The 17,267-nt window shown below is 36.3% G+C and overlaps 1 protein-coding gene and 1 long non-coding RNA gene across 2 annotated transcripts in view; one reads left to right on the forward strand and one right to left on the reverse strand.

Moving 5' to 3' along the window:
- LOC111742690 overlaps positions 1-17,267 on the forward strand; it is a 202,181-nt gene that overhangs the window by 64,485 nt on the left and 120,429 nt on the right. The window lies entirely within an intron of this gene.
- The window catches only part of CPA6 (carboxypeptidase A6), a 239,635-nt gene that overhangs the window by 36,396 nt on the left and 185,972 nt on the right, over positions 1-17,267 (reverse strand). The window contains exons 7-8 of the mRNA XM_011364617.1: positions 8,095-8,205; positions 7,518-7,608 (exon numbers count right to left, since the gene is read on the reverse strand). Coding sequence (XP_011362919.1) covers positions 7,518-7,608; positions 8,095-8,205 — 202 coding nt within the window. The remainder of the gene's footprint in view (positions 1-7,517; positions 7,609-8,094; positions 8,206-17,267) is intronic.

Here is a 17,267-nt window from a genome sequence, read left to right on the forward strand (position 1 = left end):
TTTGTATTTTCTTTAAGTCTTAGAAACAGAAGGATATTCAGTTCAGCCTTATGATCTCCTATTCTGCAAAAAAAATGAAATTTGCAAAAACATATTTAAGGTTGATGAGTTAGAGAATCACTGAAAGGAATCAACAATATATTCTTTAGCTGAGTGATACTAAGGAGACAGAGATAACAGCTTACTAATGTTTCTCATAGGTATATTATTTGTAAAGGCCAAAATAGGGTGGATGATAATTGAATATGAAAAGGTGGGAAAGTAGCAATAATGAAAACAAGGAAAAAGAACAATTGAAGAGAGTATCAGAAAGAGCTTAGGAACGTACAGTATTTTTGGCTGAGGTAATAGATGTGGACTGGGAAATTAAATGTTCCTGGGTGACTTTGTATTGGTCAGGGTTTCATGAAAAGGGTATAGAATTCCCTGTGGCTAGTTTAAGCAGAGTTTTGTTTTGTTTTTTTAAATAAGGTGTTAAGAGTCTTTCAGAGCCATTGGGAAAGAAATTCTAGTAAGAGCCTTCAAGAGGGATGATACCTGGAGGGCTCCTGCCTTTACTAAAATGAGGAAGTAGCACATAAGGGAAAAGCAGATGGTGAAGCTGCCTCTGATAAACTACACACCTCCACAATGCTGCCGGACATCAGGGGCAACAGAGGTCACAGAAAAATGACTGCCTTCTTGCACATTCAAAGTCTCATCTGAGGGCACCAAAATGGTGGAAACTAAATCACACCCAGATCTCCAACTGTAAGGGATTCTAAGAAACGTAGTTTTTATCTTTTTTGACCTCAGGAGTACAGGAAGGCACGCTAAAAAGAGTTTGAAATGGATGGAGAGTGCCTATCCATGGCACACACTACAGACTGCATTACAAGAGAAACAAAAAGAAAACGCCTAAAATAACAGACTCAGAAAAATCAGTGAGAACCAGTTCATCCTAAGTTTCAACATTCATTGTCAGCTCTCTCCACATATCAAAAGGACTATTATACAAGGATTTAAAAGACAACATTTGAGATAAGAGTAAGAAATACTTTAAAGCTACATACTTTTATTTGGAAAGCCTTAATTCAAAACTGTGATAGTATGGCTCTTGTGGTGTTATGGCTTGTAGGAGGCAGCAAACAAAGAAATTGGCCTGGCATTGGTAGGTTCTGTAAAGTCAGGTGCAAACAGGATTGTTTTAGACCGTTATGGTGATGGGAGAAAGTCTTAAGACCACCACCAAGAAGTCAGGCTAACAGTAATTCTAATTGTGTTCATGTCTAGAGTGATAGCTGGGTTTTGGGGCAATATGGCAGAATTGTGGCAGATACTGTGAAAAAAGTTCCTGTTAAAAATATCTCTACATTATCAATATAGTAAAAATACTCCTGAGGGAACAGACAGGAAGAGGGAGCTGGAATGAAAGTAGCTGAAGCAAAACCTGATGCCTATCAGGGGCATTCGCGGACATGCGAGGCTGGTTTCGATGGCGGCCTGTGGTGAGGGCGAGGGACCGGGATTTGGACCCACAATTTTTAAGAAGGAGGAACAAGACCTGGGCACGTATACCTGGGAAACTCAAAGGGTGAAACTGTTAATGAAAGTATGGGTTACAGAAAAAAATCTGCATCCGTGGGAGGATACCAAGGTCTGACTGGGGGAGAAAAATATCTCCTTGGAGAATTCATAATCACATGCTTGATATCACATGCAAATTCAAACTACCTGCATAGCATGAGGTGGCCCCAGATCAGAAATAGCCCCTGGGGAATCTGCCTCTTCTTCCTTCTTACCATGTATCCCCAATCTCTTTTGTCTGTTTCATCGTTTTGGTTAAACAGGCCCAGTCCTGTTATTCTTTTGACACGTAAATAACTCCTTTGCAGCCACACATTAACGAGTGGAGTGACCATTCAAGGCAAGTTGATCCCTAAAGGGGTCAGACTAATGGCTAGAAAAGGGATGCTGGAGTCCATCAGACTTGGCTTCCCATTCTGGCTCAATCTGTGTGTAATCTGGAGCAGTTTCCTAACGTCTCTGAATTTTAGTTTCTTCGTCAGTTAAATAGGGATAATAATAGCATCTACCAACAAGAAATTTATTTCGAGCACTTGGCACATGCTTGGCACATAATGAATCCTACATAAATGTTAGCCATATCTGAACACCACCAGTGAGCAAACCCCCTATAATCTAAATTTGTAAATCTCTGGGATTCTATGCCCTTTACTCCCTTCATAAAAAGTACAACTAAGCATAATATTTTAACTCATTGATTCTCTAATTTTTAAATTTCTCTATCAACTTCTACAGAAGATTTTAGGCGATTGATATATCTTTTTACACTAAATTGGTTGTAAAGCAATTAGGATAAGGCAACGGATTTCCTCTTTCTATTTCTCTAGAATCTCAAATAATTCCTTGGGTGTTAGATAAGGATTCATTGAATCTTTCAGAACTTTCTGATACGATTTACAGCACCTCTCATTATAGATATGCTTAATACATGTGTTTTGATTTAAAATTGAATTAACACATAATATGTTAGAATCACCCCTCGTAGAAGTGGCAGGGATTTTAAGAGTCTACTTCAAACATCTCATTGATGTTTAATCCCATCTACGTGTCATTCTCAGCCCAAAGTTATCCAACCTCGTCTGTAAATCTCCAGTGATGTAAATTCACCGTCTTACAAGGCAATGCATTCCTGTTGCGAGTTCCATGAAAATTTGATGTGGATTATTTTTCTCCCCGAGCTTACCCGGAGGCCAGACTTAGCACTTCCTCATATTCCCAAATAGATCCAATGCCACAAGCCTTAGTGAAGTAGATTGTGCTGAATATTGCTGATCATGGTGGTTATGCAGTAACAAAGATAATTTACATACTTTGCAGCAAAATTTAATTAAAATCCTCATTAGACATTTTTGAATTCCAAAGTTCCTTTCTAGATATTCTGGTCACCTCTCATTCTTTGCCCCCTCTCCTTGCCCCAAATTTAGTCTCTGAAATTCCCTGTATTTTTACAGAAATTCAGCTCAGGTTCTCACAATAGTTTTTTCAAAACTAAGACACTTCAACTAAAGGATCCCATCCTCTTAGAAAACTAGCCAGTGACCATGTATTCTTTCACAGGCATTGTCTTAAAACAACCAGTATGTAGTAGTTTCCCTTTTCATCTCAGGTGATCTATCAAAATATTTGCCCCAAACAGCCCCACCCCTCTTTTTCTTTTTCTTTTTCGATAGAGTGAGTGGGTTCTGGTAGGAGAGGGCATGTGCAGAGAGGGACACAGTAATTGGGATGCAAACAAATCTCTTTTTCCATCTCACACCTAATTTACAATAGTAGGTGGTTGAGTGTTCTAAAAAAAGTAGTTATATTTCATTAAGTGCCTAACTAGCTCCTAAATGGCAATTAAAATTTTTCTAATAGCTTTATGAAGCAATGAGTCACGTAACATAAAATTCACTCTTTCGAAGTGTACAATTCAATGAATTTTAGCATATTCACAATCATCACCACTGTCGAATTCCAAAATATTTTTCATTCCCAAAAGACTCCTTACCCATTGGCAGTCACTCCTCATTCCTCCCTCTACCTAGCCCTTGGGAACCACTAATCTACTCTCTGTGGATTTGCCTATTTTGGACATTTCACATCAATGGAATCATACGATACTTGTTATTTTGTGACTGGCTTATTTCACTTAGCATAATGCTTTCAAAGTTCTACCACTTTGGAGCATATATCAGTATTTATTCTTTTTTATGGCCAAGTAATATTCCATCGTATGGATATACCACACTTTATCAGTTGATAGACATTTGGTTTGTTTCCACTTTCTGGTTGTTGTGAATATATTGCAAAATATATTGCTATAAACATTCATATAAAAGTCATTGTATGGACGGATGTTTTCATTTCTCTTGGGTATATACCTAGGAGTGGAATTGCTAGGTCATATAACTCTCTGTTTAACTTTTTGAGAAACTATTAAACAGTATTCCAAAGTGGCCACATCATTTCATATTCCCACCAGCAAGTGGGAGCGTTCCAATTTTCCCTCACTCTCACCCACACTTGTTATTGTCTTTCTCTTTTATTACATCCGTTTTAGTAACTATGATGTGGTACGTCGATGTGCATTTTCCTGATGGCTAATGACACTGAGCATCTTTATACGTGCTTATTCCCATTTGTATATTTTCGTTGGAGAAATATCTGTTCAAATCACTTGCACATTTAAAATTGGGTTGTCTTGTTATTGTTGAGTTGTAAGAGTTCTTTTAATATTCTGAATACAAGTCCTTACCAGATATATGATTTTCAAACGTTTTCCCATTCTGTAGGTTGTCCTAATAGTAATTTATGTGTAGGCAACACTTGAATTATTCAGGGATTAAGGCTTATGTATGGCTATCATCCAAACCCTTTGCCTCTCTCCTGGACTTATCCCAATTTGGAAAAAGCAGTATTCATAAAATTCTCTAAATAGAGTACATAGGGAAAGGGGAAACCCCGCCCCACAGTGACTAGCAGAATATATGTGCTCAGTTAACTTTGGCAATGAATGTATAACATTTATATATTTATTCTTGGTTCTCATCCCTACTCTGAATTGTTGAGTCTCTGTTGGACTTTCAGTGCAATGATATTCATTTCATGGCTCAAGGCCCTCAGGGGAGCTATGAAGTCTTGGAAAGGTATGCTTGTTTTCATGTGTATGCTTTAAATTGCCTGTCTATTCCTCATTCAATGCACTCAAGTGTAACACTCATATGGGAGTTTACAGATTTTTCATGGTAATAAGCAGTTTCATGTTCTACTCTTTAAATCTGAGACTCACTTAGTTAAGAGAAAGAAGCAGTTGTTTCTGTGCCTTCAGTGTTGAATTGAAGGTGTTTTCCGTGGACCTAAATAATATGGGCATTTCCATATTATTTATACTATGGACGCTTATTTGGAGGTTCACTTAGAGATTTCACTTATTTCAATGCCCTTGATCTAAGAGTGGTTTTCTCAGTGAGGGAATAGCAAATACCTGTAGGGAGATGGATTTGATGCTGTGAGGGGGGAAGGCCACATCTGCTTGCCTGTCAAATCACCTGAATCTACTTGGGTGACTTGGGGCAAGAGATGGTGCCAGCCAGGTTGTTTGCATTTCTACACCACTTACAATGGTCTATCAAGGTCATTTTGCAACTGACATTTGCCACATTCTCTCTTCAACATCTTGAGTGTTGACTTACAGGAAGAATCAGAATGATCAAAAAATGGGAAGAATCAAAGGAATTCTAGTTGGAACAGCAGTTGAAACTAAGAAATCAAAGAAGGCATATGTATGAAGGAAACAAGCTGGGTAAGTGAAGAAGAACCAAGGAAAGCAAGATGCTTATTTGTAATCGGATATAAACAAGAGTCTAACTTTACACAGGCAGAGCTGGCCGGCCTGCTAGCGTTACGCAGCTCAGTTACCCATTCAGGGTGCTCAAGATGATCATGAGCAGCATGTGTATGACATACATATGGATGTGGGTAGATGCCAACTGGTGAAATGGGACACACAGTCATGAGCATGCAAAATGGTCTCAGCAGAGAGACGGGGGAAAAGGGAGTTAAAATTAGTGGTCTTAGAGAGTTAACGAAAACAAGTTTGTTGTCTCAGTCCAGGCTGAAGAAACATGTTTTAACTTTAAACAGCCATCAATAGTAACACCTTATAGTATTTATACAATGTTCATTTATATAATGTTCTTTCTTCCCCGATAAGTGTAAACACTTTTAAGCTTGTCTTATGGAGGAAAGAAGTAGTTTTACAATCAATTGACCTGAGGCTTGGAGGGTGGGGGAGAAGGGATGGGTCACTGATATTTAGACCCTTTGTTTGGAGCTAGGACTGAATTCGGCATAAAACATAGTAAATTCCTTTAATTCCTATGAGAACCCTATTAGGTGGGTGCTATTATTATTATTATTATTATTATTATTATTATTAATTATTATTATTATTAGATAGATTAAAGAGAATTGCCCATACCACTGAGCTCATAATGGTAGAATCGAATCATATCTGTCATATTCCAGAGCCATATTCTTCTTGCTCTACCAGGTTATTTGCCAATTCTAACCGATGAAGGGAGGTGGCCTGGAGGGACGTGTGGAAGCAGTCTTAGCTCATGCCCAGTTATTGTGCCTGATGCTCGTGGGGTGGGAGGAGTGGTGTCTAACACAGAACCCAAAGCATCATAAGATGGGTGATTTTGTGACAGGCCTCATTTCTAAGGGACTAATGAAGATTTTCTGTTACACAACAGTCTACACATTGAGGGAGCTAAGGTCTAACTCTGCAAAGGGCAGCGCCTTACAATTGCATTTTGATAGTTCTTCTCCTTGTCCTCCCTCCTGTTGCCAAGTATGATGCTGGTGAAGGAAACCAACATATGTCACCCCAAAACATACCTCATGATATAAAAATTAGTTTGAGCTGAAGGAAATGTAGCAGCAGCACATGCGGGAAAAGCTCTCTGTACACTCTTCTCTTTTCTGCGTACATGCAGGCTATAAATTCTTTGACTGGAGACAGAATCTTCTCAGCCCAGAGAGGGCACCAGAGGAATCTGCAAACAAAGCTTACTCCATTCGTTTCCTCCCATATATGTCTCTTCCCACAGTTTGCTGTCCTCGAAAGCCTCAAGCTGCTTTCCTTTGTCCTATTTCTCTACAAATTTATTGCTCTTTGTTGAAGACGCTACATAAGCCAGAGTTCGAAGTTGCTACTTTGAGTAACTTTTCATGAGGTTTCTCTCGTGTGACAGGAGCCACACATGTTAATAAACTGTTTTCTTCTTGTTAAGCTGTCTTTTTCGTTAAGAGTCCCAGCTAAAAAACCAAGATGGGTAGAGGTAAAGTTTTTGCCTAGTGTACACTAGCTATGGCTAATTTTCTCTCTCTCCAGTACCCTACCTGCTTTTTTATTTTGCAAGTTTCCTTCCTTAAAATGATATCCTATCCCTGCTTGAAAGGTAGTAGTAATGAAAGATGAAATATAGCAGAAATACATTCACCGAGTATGTGTCCAGTCAATGCATAACTGGCAGATTGGTGGATTCTGGACAAGGATCCAGCGGCTCTGATCCTCAGACAGATGAAGGCAGGATCAGTGTTACTCTCAGTGAAAGGATGAAAACATTGAACCAGATTTATACCACAAACTACAATTCTTATTTTAGTTTCTGAATGACAAATACTGTATTCCTCCATTTTCTGCTTTTACATCTGTGTTTAAATTTTCAGTTTTCAGAATCAGGGAGACAGATTTAAATTCTTGATATTTACATATTTAAAAACACTTTCATTTTCTTTTGCAAATTACAGCCCCAATACACATATCTGTGTTTTTTTCTCTCTTAGCTTTGCACATACCCAAAAACATCAGTCTTACTTTAGAGTCCTAACGGGCTCATTACATTTGCGAGTAAAAGCCGCGGAAACCTTTGGATGTGAATCTCAATGAGTCCCCAACTTACTGCACCATTTCACTTTCCAGTTACGATTGGCATCAACTCCACGGCAGTGAAACCTGGAGTTCCTTGACCTTGTTTTTCTCCAGAATCGATCCTAGAATGTAATTAAGAAAATAAGTATAGGAAAAATACTCAGAAGGGTAGTCACATGCATTTTACTAGCTCAACCAGTGAAGGAATTGCAGCGCTGAGGGGAGTTTCTCCAGGAACAGAGGAAGCTTTCCAGGGAGTAGACAGAGGACTGGATTGGCAGGAGAGACCCAGGTTCATGCTCTGGTATTTGCCACAGACTTGCTGTGTCTTTTCTTGGCCTCGTTTCTTCACAGGCAAATGGAATAAGCTGGACTAAAGTAGTGCTTTTTCACAATTAATTTCAAAGGAGAAATCTTTGTTTACATGAACTCTTATGCCAAGCTACACATACAAACACAATCAAAAGGTTGCTGCTATGATGGGGGAGGGGCAGAGGTCTCTTGTAGTTCTGGAATGTCTAAGCTGGCTGCCCACAAGCTTCCTGCCTGTTCTGTTTTCTATGATTTATTCAGCCTTTCTCTCCGGTTGGATAGGCAAAGTGACTTACATTGGTCCAGCTAAAATGGTATCCATCCACGTTAAACACAGGCATGATATAGAAATACAGATGATTCATCATTTTTCTCATGGTTGGGTCACTCTTATATGTTAGAAGAGCCTAAAAGAGAAAGGTGACATTTTTCTTACAAACTGATCTCAGATACAGATTTAGAAAAAAAACAAAAACAAAAAAACACAGAAAGAACAACAAAAACTCCTTTTTCTCCATGGGAAATACCAAATATATTGGGTTAAAACATAATAAGCTGATATGAACTATACTCTTGGACATCACATATTCTCTACCGAGACTTTTGTCTCAAACTCTTTGTTACTGATAACATTTTAGCAGAGGTGGTGAAAGATTAACTGGGCAGCCTCTTGCAGTATTTCAGATCTGGCTAAATTTTAGGCTTATTAAGAAAGCAACGATTTATATATGCTTTTGTATAATCAGTTCTTTTAAAGATTCCATTTAATCGCAGACAAAATATTTACCTAAATATACTTTGATATCCTTACATGATACATCATAACAGGCTAGTTATACATGTCAATTAATTGTTTCTGTCTAATCGGTACCAGATTCCAGTTTTAAGACTTACTGCATGGACACTCGGTTCTCTCCTGACTTTATAAAAAGTTTAATGGACAATATAACATCTGTCATCTTGCTCTTGAGATTGGGTTTTACTTATTTCGTGTCTGACCCCAAGTCTGAAGATTCTGTGCTATATATCTATTTGGCCACAAATAGAGAAGCATTGAACATGCTACGTCAACTTAAGACATTTTGAGATACCATTCCTTTTTTAAAAAGTTATTTTTGGTGCATGTAATCTATGTGTAAAGTATCCTAGAGAAACACATAGGAAATTTATAACAATGGCTGCCTCAGGGGAGGAGGACTGGGGGACAATGCACAGGAGAGAGAATTACTTTTAATTTTATACCCATTTGGATTGTTTGAGTTTTTGCCATATAAAAATACAGTTCAAAATAAAATAATTCTTAAATTATGTATATACTGCTTTGGGAAATTTAATACTTAAAATTTCAATCTTCTTTTATGTCTATCTAGTTAAGTAGGCATTCCAAACTCATGATAAGCATAATTCTGTGTTTGCACAGTGAGAATTCTGTTCATAGAGAGCAATCCAATAATATAGTTTATTATGAGAAACTGTCACTATCCTGGAAATAACAATGAAAATATTGGGATATATTCAAGAATGTAAGAGTTAACTACAATTTTGTTAAGTATAATTTAAATATCTGTGTGATTAACACAAGTCGATAAAGGTTAATATAATTGTCTCTTATTCTCCTTTAAGGCTTAATAATAATTTGTTGGCCTAATAAATTATTGCTTTAGTAGAACTTTTGTAGAACTTTCATATATGCTTGAATTTCCATGAACTGTCTAATGTTTCAAACTAGAAGACTATCCCTAGTATATGATCAATCGTACATATCCTAGAATTTTGTTTTTCTCTAATAAATGGAGGTTCCCCAATGCTTGGAGGAATTTCCTATTGGGCTTGGCAGTGACATAGCTATATGCTTAGCTACATTCCTCCTCTAAAGTTAGGTAGCTGTGGCTTTTCACGCCATTCTAGAGAGGAAGAGAGAAGAGATGGAAGAAAAGGGAGCTGGGGGCAACAAAGCAGGAAAGAAGCGGGTAGGAAAAAGTCATGGTAATTTCTCCTCCTAGCATTGGGGACCTTAGCTCATTTGTCTCAGTCCAAACTGGGGACATCTCACCTTTTCCAAGCTTGGATCATGGGCCATGTTAGTACCTAAGTGCCAGGCTATGCTAGAGACCTGCATGAGGATGTTCTCTTATCCGGCCTTCTCCTCCACCAATGCAAGTGATCACCATACATTTGTATTTGAAAGAATATTGCTAACTTCTTTTTTTAAAATCACAATATATTTTAAGTAAATAGAAAAAATACAGAGAAGAATATTACATCTATGTCCCCACCAACTACATGTCACATCTTTGTGAAATCTTTTTAAAAAAATTGAGATGTTGTAGGGAAAACTAAAGCTTCCTTTTTATCACTCTCTGATTCCATTTTCCTCCCCTCCACCAAGGTAATCACTGTCCTAAATGTGACATTATCCTTCCCCACATGATTTTGTTTTTCTACATATATTTTGATTCATGAACAATATACAATACATGTATGCTTTGAAATTTCATGCATAAGAGATCAAGATGCATCATTCTTCAATCTGCTGTTCTCCCCCATTTTATATTTTTTGATACTCAGTTGATGACTCTTTTAACTACTGTATGGTATTACGTTACAGGTAAACATGCATTATATTGATCCCTTATCTTGTTGATGGACCAGGTTGCTTCCGATATTTCATTGACACAATATTGTAATGAACATTCTTGCATATTTCTTCTAGAAACATGTGAAAATTTCTATGTGATATATATCTAGGAATGGATTTTGGGTGATAGATTTACATGCCTTCCACTTTATTAAATGTCGTCGTTTTCTCTCTAAATCGGTAAATACTCTTATCTGCAGTGAATGGGAGTCCCACATTTCTACAACCTTACCAACCTTTGGTATTATTAAACTGTTAATTAAAATATATTTAATGGGTATGAAATTATTTGTTGTTTTACTTCACATTTCCTTGGTTATAAACTATGTCGAATAGCTTTCATATAACAATAGGCCATTCTATAAATTGCTCACTCATATTTTTACCCATTTTTATATTAAACTCATTCTTATATTCTGGATATTAATCCTTTGATTATATGCATCACGGACATTTCTTTCTCGCAGATTATTGTTTTCTATTTTCATCACGTCCTTGTTGAACATAAATTTTTAATTATATCACCATTAAATGTATGTTTTATTTAAGAACCCAGCTCTGCCTTAAGATCATAAGTATGTTATTCCGTCTTTTTTGCAAAAAGTTGTTTTAAAGTTTGTTTTTCAAATGTAGGCCTTAAACCTCCTAGGAACGAGTTTTTACCCGATGTGAGGTTGGGATTTATTAAATCATTTTTCCACGTGGAAGACCAGTTGCGCCGCTGTATTCATTTGGATGGTTTGTCTTTTCCTCAGTGAGTTAGCATATTCTCTGTCAAACGTTAAGTTTTAATTTGTGGTGGACTCGCCCTGGTGCGCTTCGGTTTATATCCATTCGCCAAAACCACAGGGTGGTTTACACAGAATCTGTTGAGTCTTCTAGGACGTTCTTCCACTTCAGAATTGTCTTCGCTATTTTTGACCCTTCCCTCTTCATCTTAATTCTGAAGTCAAGATTGAGCACATTAAAGATGTTCTGTCCTGTCCCAGGTTGTTATTTTCTTTTTGTCTTTAATGGATGTTGAATTTTAGCAAATCATCTTTCTTCACGTATAAACACAATCGTAGAGTTGTTGTTATGATCAATTTCAGTAAGTAATTTTCTATTGTTTAATCATCTTTGTATTCCTGGAGTAAGCCCATTTGGTTATAATATGTATTCTTATTATATTGGCTGGATTCGGGTTGCTAATATTTGCATCTCTATTCCTAAGTAAGCTAGGCCTATAATTTCCTTTCTGATTTTGTCCCTGTCTGGTTTTGGTATCAAGGATATGTTACTCTATTGTTATTTGGGGAGTAAACTGGATAGGCCTAGAACCGAAATTAATTAAATCTAAAACAAAGATATAATAGGGAAGATATATATCTTTGCTTTCTTTTTCATTGATTTCTACTCTTTATTGTTTCTTTTGTTGGCTCTTTTTTTTTTTTTTTCTAATTTCTTGCCTTGGAAGCGTAGCTCATTAATTTTGAGGCCTAATTCTTTTCTAATATATTTATTTAAAACCATACATTCCCCTTCAGTACGGTATTAGCTACATCCTAGATTTATTGATATATAACAGGTTCGTTTCCGTTCAGTTGTAAATATTAAAAATTTTCCTAGATTTCTTTAAACCATGAACTGTTTATATTTTTACATTTTAAAATATGTGTTTCCTTTTTTAAGTCATATTTTTAAAAATAATTTCTAACAACTGCATTACAGTCAGAGAATGTGGTTTATGTGATGTAGATTCTTTGGTATTCTTAAACCTTGTTTTGTGGCCCAGCATCTAGTCAAATTTTGCGATGTTTCTATTGTGCTTAAAAAGTAAATACATTCTCTAATTATTGGGTATAGATTCTATATATGTTTATTAGATGAAGTTTATAGTCATACTACTTATATTATATTCTTATTAATATAGTCTCTATTTTTACTAAAAATTTTGCCTGTCTGGTGTCTTAGTCACTGAGAGTTATATTAAAAAATTCACATTATTGCATTTGTCACTTTTTCTTATAATTCTGTCAAATTTTGTGTTTTATATTTCAAAGCTATTCACATGGCCTCATTTTAAAGTTCTTCATTTCAAAATAATTTATTTAATAAGGAAAGTGTTTTCTAGTATTCTATTCTGGAGTGGTTTAATTTCCAAGACTTGCCAGAACGTATTCTTCCTCTGATAAACAGGGTGTCATTGTATTGCATATGCTATATCTGTGATTGTTATAACTCTCTTAAGAATTGCAGCCATTCTCCATCTGGTCAGACAAAGCGAGAATGATCACACTGTGATGACTGCTCAGAAGTGAACAAGACGGTTGATAGACCTCCTTGCTTGAATGCTTTAAGTAATAGGATATAGATCATTTCTCTTTTATGGTTTAGGTGGAGTTTCTAGGAAAAAAAGATGACCATGTGACTTTTTCTTTCCTGATTTCAACATATGATCATCACAAAGAACGGAGGGGTGTGCTTTTCTTCAAATGTGTAAGACTCACTAGCTGTCAGTTCACACCACCTGTACACACAGACAAGGAGATGCCTACTAATTAAGTTCCACCTGGGCTTTACAAGTTTAATTTCTTGACTAGTACTATCACCTATGAGGAAGGCTTAAGTAAGTAGTCGTGATCGAAAGCCAGTTACAAAGCAATGTACTACACGCCTCCATGTGGCGGTCTTTAGGTACTACATATACTTCAATTTATTTTTAAAATATTTCACCGGAATGAATTTTAATTTTAATATAAAAGATATCAGAGAAAGTCCTGACTATTATCTTTTTCTAGGAAAATGATATCTTTGGCATTAGGTTAGGGAGTTTCTGGAGTTAAGAAAGGCAAAGAATGAATCTACTTGGTACTCACCACCTACCAAGACCATTTTGGCTTCCCCATAAACAGATATATGTCATATACCAGAATTCACCAAATAAACTTTGGGTAAATTTGAAGGAAAATTTTGCAACTGCTAAAGTTTTTTTGTGGTGTGACAAAGTTAGGCCCAAGACTATTTTTGGATTTATCTGGTTGGATGTTGTTTTCTAGAGCCCCATGACAACCTGGAATGTTGGGGTATTTTTCGAGGATTGGTGTCACTAGCTTTTAAAAAGATGGCTTTTAAATTTTCCATTACTTTTCTTTTTCCTCTAGAATTACTACAGAGAACCTAAATATAATAACCACGCATTCTAGATACAAAAGAGGTATTTAAAATTCAATACTAGGAGAATTAATTAGAACAGGAGAGAGTTCCTAGGGAAGTTTTTAAAAAATTTATTGGGGCAACATTGGTAATAACATTATATAAGTTGCAGATGTAAAATTCTATAATACATTGTCTGTATATTGCACTGTGGGCTCACCACCCAAAGTCTGGTCTTCTTACTTCACCAAATATTTGACTCCCTTTACCCTCTTCATCCTCCACCCACTCCCCACCCCCCAGTAACCACCACACTATGGAAAAGTGTGGAAGGTCCTCAGAAAATTGAGAATAGAGCTACCATATGACCCAGTGCATGAAAATCTCCTTTTCTCCACATCCTCTCCAATACTTATTTCTTGGCTCATTGATAACAGCCATTCTAACAGGTGTGAGGTAGTACCTTGTTATGATTTGATTTGCATTTCCCTAATAGCTAGTGAAGTTGAGCATCTTTTCATATGTCTGTTGGCCATCTGCATGTCTTCTTGGGAAACGTTTCTGTTCAGGTCCTCTGCCTATTTTTAAATTGAATTGTTTTGTTGTTGGTGGTGGTGTTGAGTGGTACGAGTTCTTTACATATTTTATATATTAGCCCTTCATCGGAGTTATCATTTGCAAATATTTGCTCCCCTTCAGTTGGTTGCCTTTTTGTTTGGTTGATGGTTTCCTTCACTGTGCCAAAACTTTTTAGTTTGATGTAGTCTCATTCATTTATTTTTGCTCTGTTTGTTTATTTTTGCTTTTGCTTCCCCTGTCTTTGGGGTCAAGTTCACAAAAATCCCTCTGAAACCAAGGTCCATAAGTTTAGTACCTGTGTTTTCTTCTACGTATTTTGTTTCAGGTCCTATATTCAAGGTCCTATATTTAATCCATTTGAGTTAATCTTTGTGTATGTATCAGATAGCTGTCTAGTTTATTCTTTTTCACATGGCTTTCCAATTTTCTCAGCATCATTTATTGAAGAAGCTTTCCTTTCTCCATTGTATGTTTTTGGCTTCTTTGTCGAATATTAGTTGCCAATATACATGTGGCTTCATTTTGGAGCTCTCGATTCTGTTTTATTGTTTTGTTTATTGTAGTTTTATAGTATAATTTGAAATCAGAGTATGTGATACCTTCAGCTTTGTTCTTTTTTCTCAGGATTGCTTTGTTTATTTGGGGTCTTTTGTGATTCCATTCAAATTTGAGGATTTTTTATTTTTTTTTGAAAAAAGCCAATGGGAATTTAAAGGGGGGTTGCATTAAATATATACATTGTTTTAGCTAATATGGCCATTTTAACTATGTTAAGTCTTCCAATCCATGAACACAGAATATCTTTCCATTTCTTCTTGTCATTTGCAATTTCTTTCAACAATGTCTTATAGTTTTCCGCGTATAGGTCCTTCACTTCCTTTAAGTTTATTCCTAGGTATTTTATCCTTTTTGTTGAAATTGCATGTGATATCATTTCTTCATTTCTTTTTCTGACATTTTATTGTTGGTATCCAGAGATGCAACAGATTTTTGTACATCGATTTTGTATCCTGCGACTTTCTATTTGTTTATTGTTTCTAATAGTCTTTTGGTGAAGTCTTTAGAGTTTTCTATATATAGAATCATATCATCTGTGAACAACAACAGTTTTACTTCTTCATTTTTATTTTGGATGCCTTTTATTTCTTTCTCTTGCCTGCTTACTGTGGCTAGGACTTCCAGTACTATGTTGATTAACAGTGGTCAGAGTGGGCATTGTTGTCTTGTTCCTGATCTGAGGAAAAAAGCTTTCAATTTTCACTGAGTAGAATATTAGCTGAGGGTGTGTCATATATGGCCTTTATTATATTGAGGTACTTTCTTCCTATACCTATTTTTTTTTTAAGGTTTAAATCATAAATGGATGTTGTAACTTGTCAAATGCCTTTTCTGCATCTATTGATAGAATCACATGATTTAAATCTTTTGTTATATGGCATATCACCTTGATCGATATGCATATGTTGAACCATCTCCAGGAAAATTTAAAAAGAGGAGCTTAGTCTAGAAAGATATTTGATGTCACACTATGAGAAGCTCATTAAATACAAAATGGTAACTACATAATAGTTTGAAAGCAACGTGAGCAAAGGCTCTGTGAATGAGTGATGGAGAACGGGAAAATCATATGCTAATCTTGTAAATTTTAGTTATTTTTATACCTAATTAAACTTAGAACTGCCCAGAGATGACTAATGGGGTAGGTGATGATTGAAAATTATTATCTATTATTCTATATTCTATAAGAGATATAGATAAATATTTGGAATGTTTTGTGTCATCAGGAAGAATATTAGAAGCATGTCCACTCTACACTTTCCTAAGTAATACTACTTCACATTTCTAGAACTTTTATACTGAGATAGCCTAAAAACAATGGTTGGTTTTGTTTACTCAGGACCAACAGAGTGCAGGCCAGGACCAGCTTTGTGGCTTTATTAAAATCCACGTAAGAATTTTTTTACCTACCAAAAAGGAAGTACGGACATTCTTACTTTGTGCAGCTCCGATATACACAAGTTTCGGTTATGGGATAGTTAAATCACATCATCTTCCAACAAGTACAGTTCAAATTTCAGCTATCACTGCTAGTTCTTCAGTCTACAAATCACTATGTAAAAAACAGATGCACATCAAGGTCTGTGACCAATTATGCCACTTCTTTTGAAGTCCGTCTGTGGGTGATCAGTGCCTGAGCATCTGTTATTCAGTTCACACAGACAGCAAAGTGTGTAGCTGCATTGCCCCCTTGTCTTCCAGTGGCGTTTTACACAAATGTATGATTATAAGAAGGCGTTGGCCAGTAAAGATTAAGTTTCAGCAAAGAAATGAAAAATGATAGAGGTGAAATCTGAGTCAAATGGAAATGAAGTTAAAGAAGAAATAGCCGGCCACAGGATGTTGACACGGCCGCCATTTAACTCCAGATATGCAGCCAGAGGAACTTAGTGCAGATGGACTCCCGGTCATAAATGAGAAGAGTGCTTGTGATAGGAGGAGGAAGATGTTCCTGGAGAAATAATGCTGTCGACACTTCGCACTAAAGGAACTCTTACAGATACTTGAAAGCAAAAAAGGGAAAAAAATATTGGAAGCTGATCCAGACTAAGGAGTATGACAATTTGCCAAGGCATGACAGAGATGCTCACTTTGTGTTGTAAGTTATATAACGAGAAGGCAGGCACTATGCAAACTACCCATGATAAGGCGTTTTTACAAAGAAACAAGACATTTTAATTATGTTTCTAGTATTTTAAATTAGTGTAATAAATATTGGTTTTACTATTTTTTGTCATTTCCCTACACATTTATAACAGAGGGAGTTTTTAATCGTTTGAGAAAAATACGTAAAGGTCATAGAACAAACTAGATTGTCCTCATTGATTATGAAGCTAGGTTTTTACGGCTCCAGCTTGCACGGTCACTTTTACGGTTCTGCACTACTGTGCTGGAAGAGTGAGCACTGCCTGTATAAACAATGCCCAGAGCATTCTCAAATATTGGATAGTGGAGTACAGTGAATGAAATGAATTTCAATTCAATTAAATTGAACAAACATTAATATAGGCCTTGCTATGTATGAGACATTCGAAGTTAAATAAAAGGAGAAAGAGCTAG

This window comes from Pteropus vampyrus, unplaced genomic scaffold (assembly GCF_000151845.1).
Source record: "Pteropus vampyrus isolate Shadow unplaced genomic scaffold, Pvam_2.0 Scaffold99, whole genome shotgun sequence".
NCBI lineage: Eukaryota > Metazoa > Chordata > Mammalia > Chiroptera > Pteropodidae > Pteropus > Pteropus vampyrus.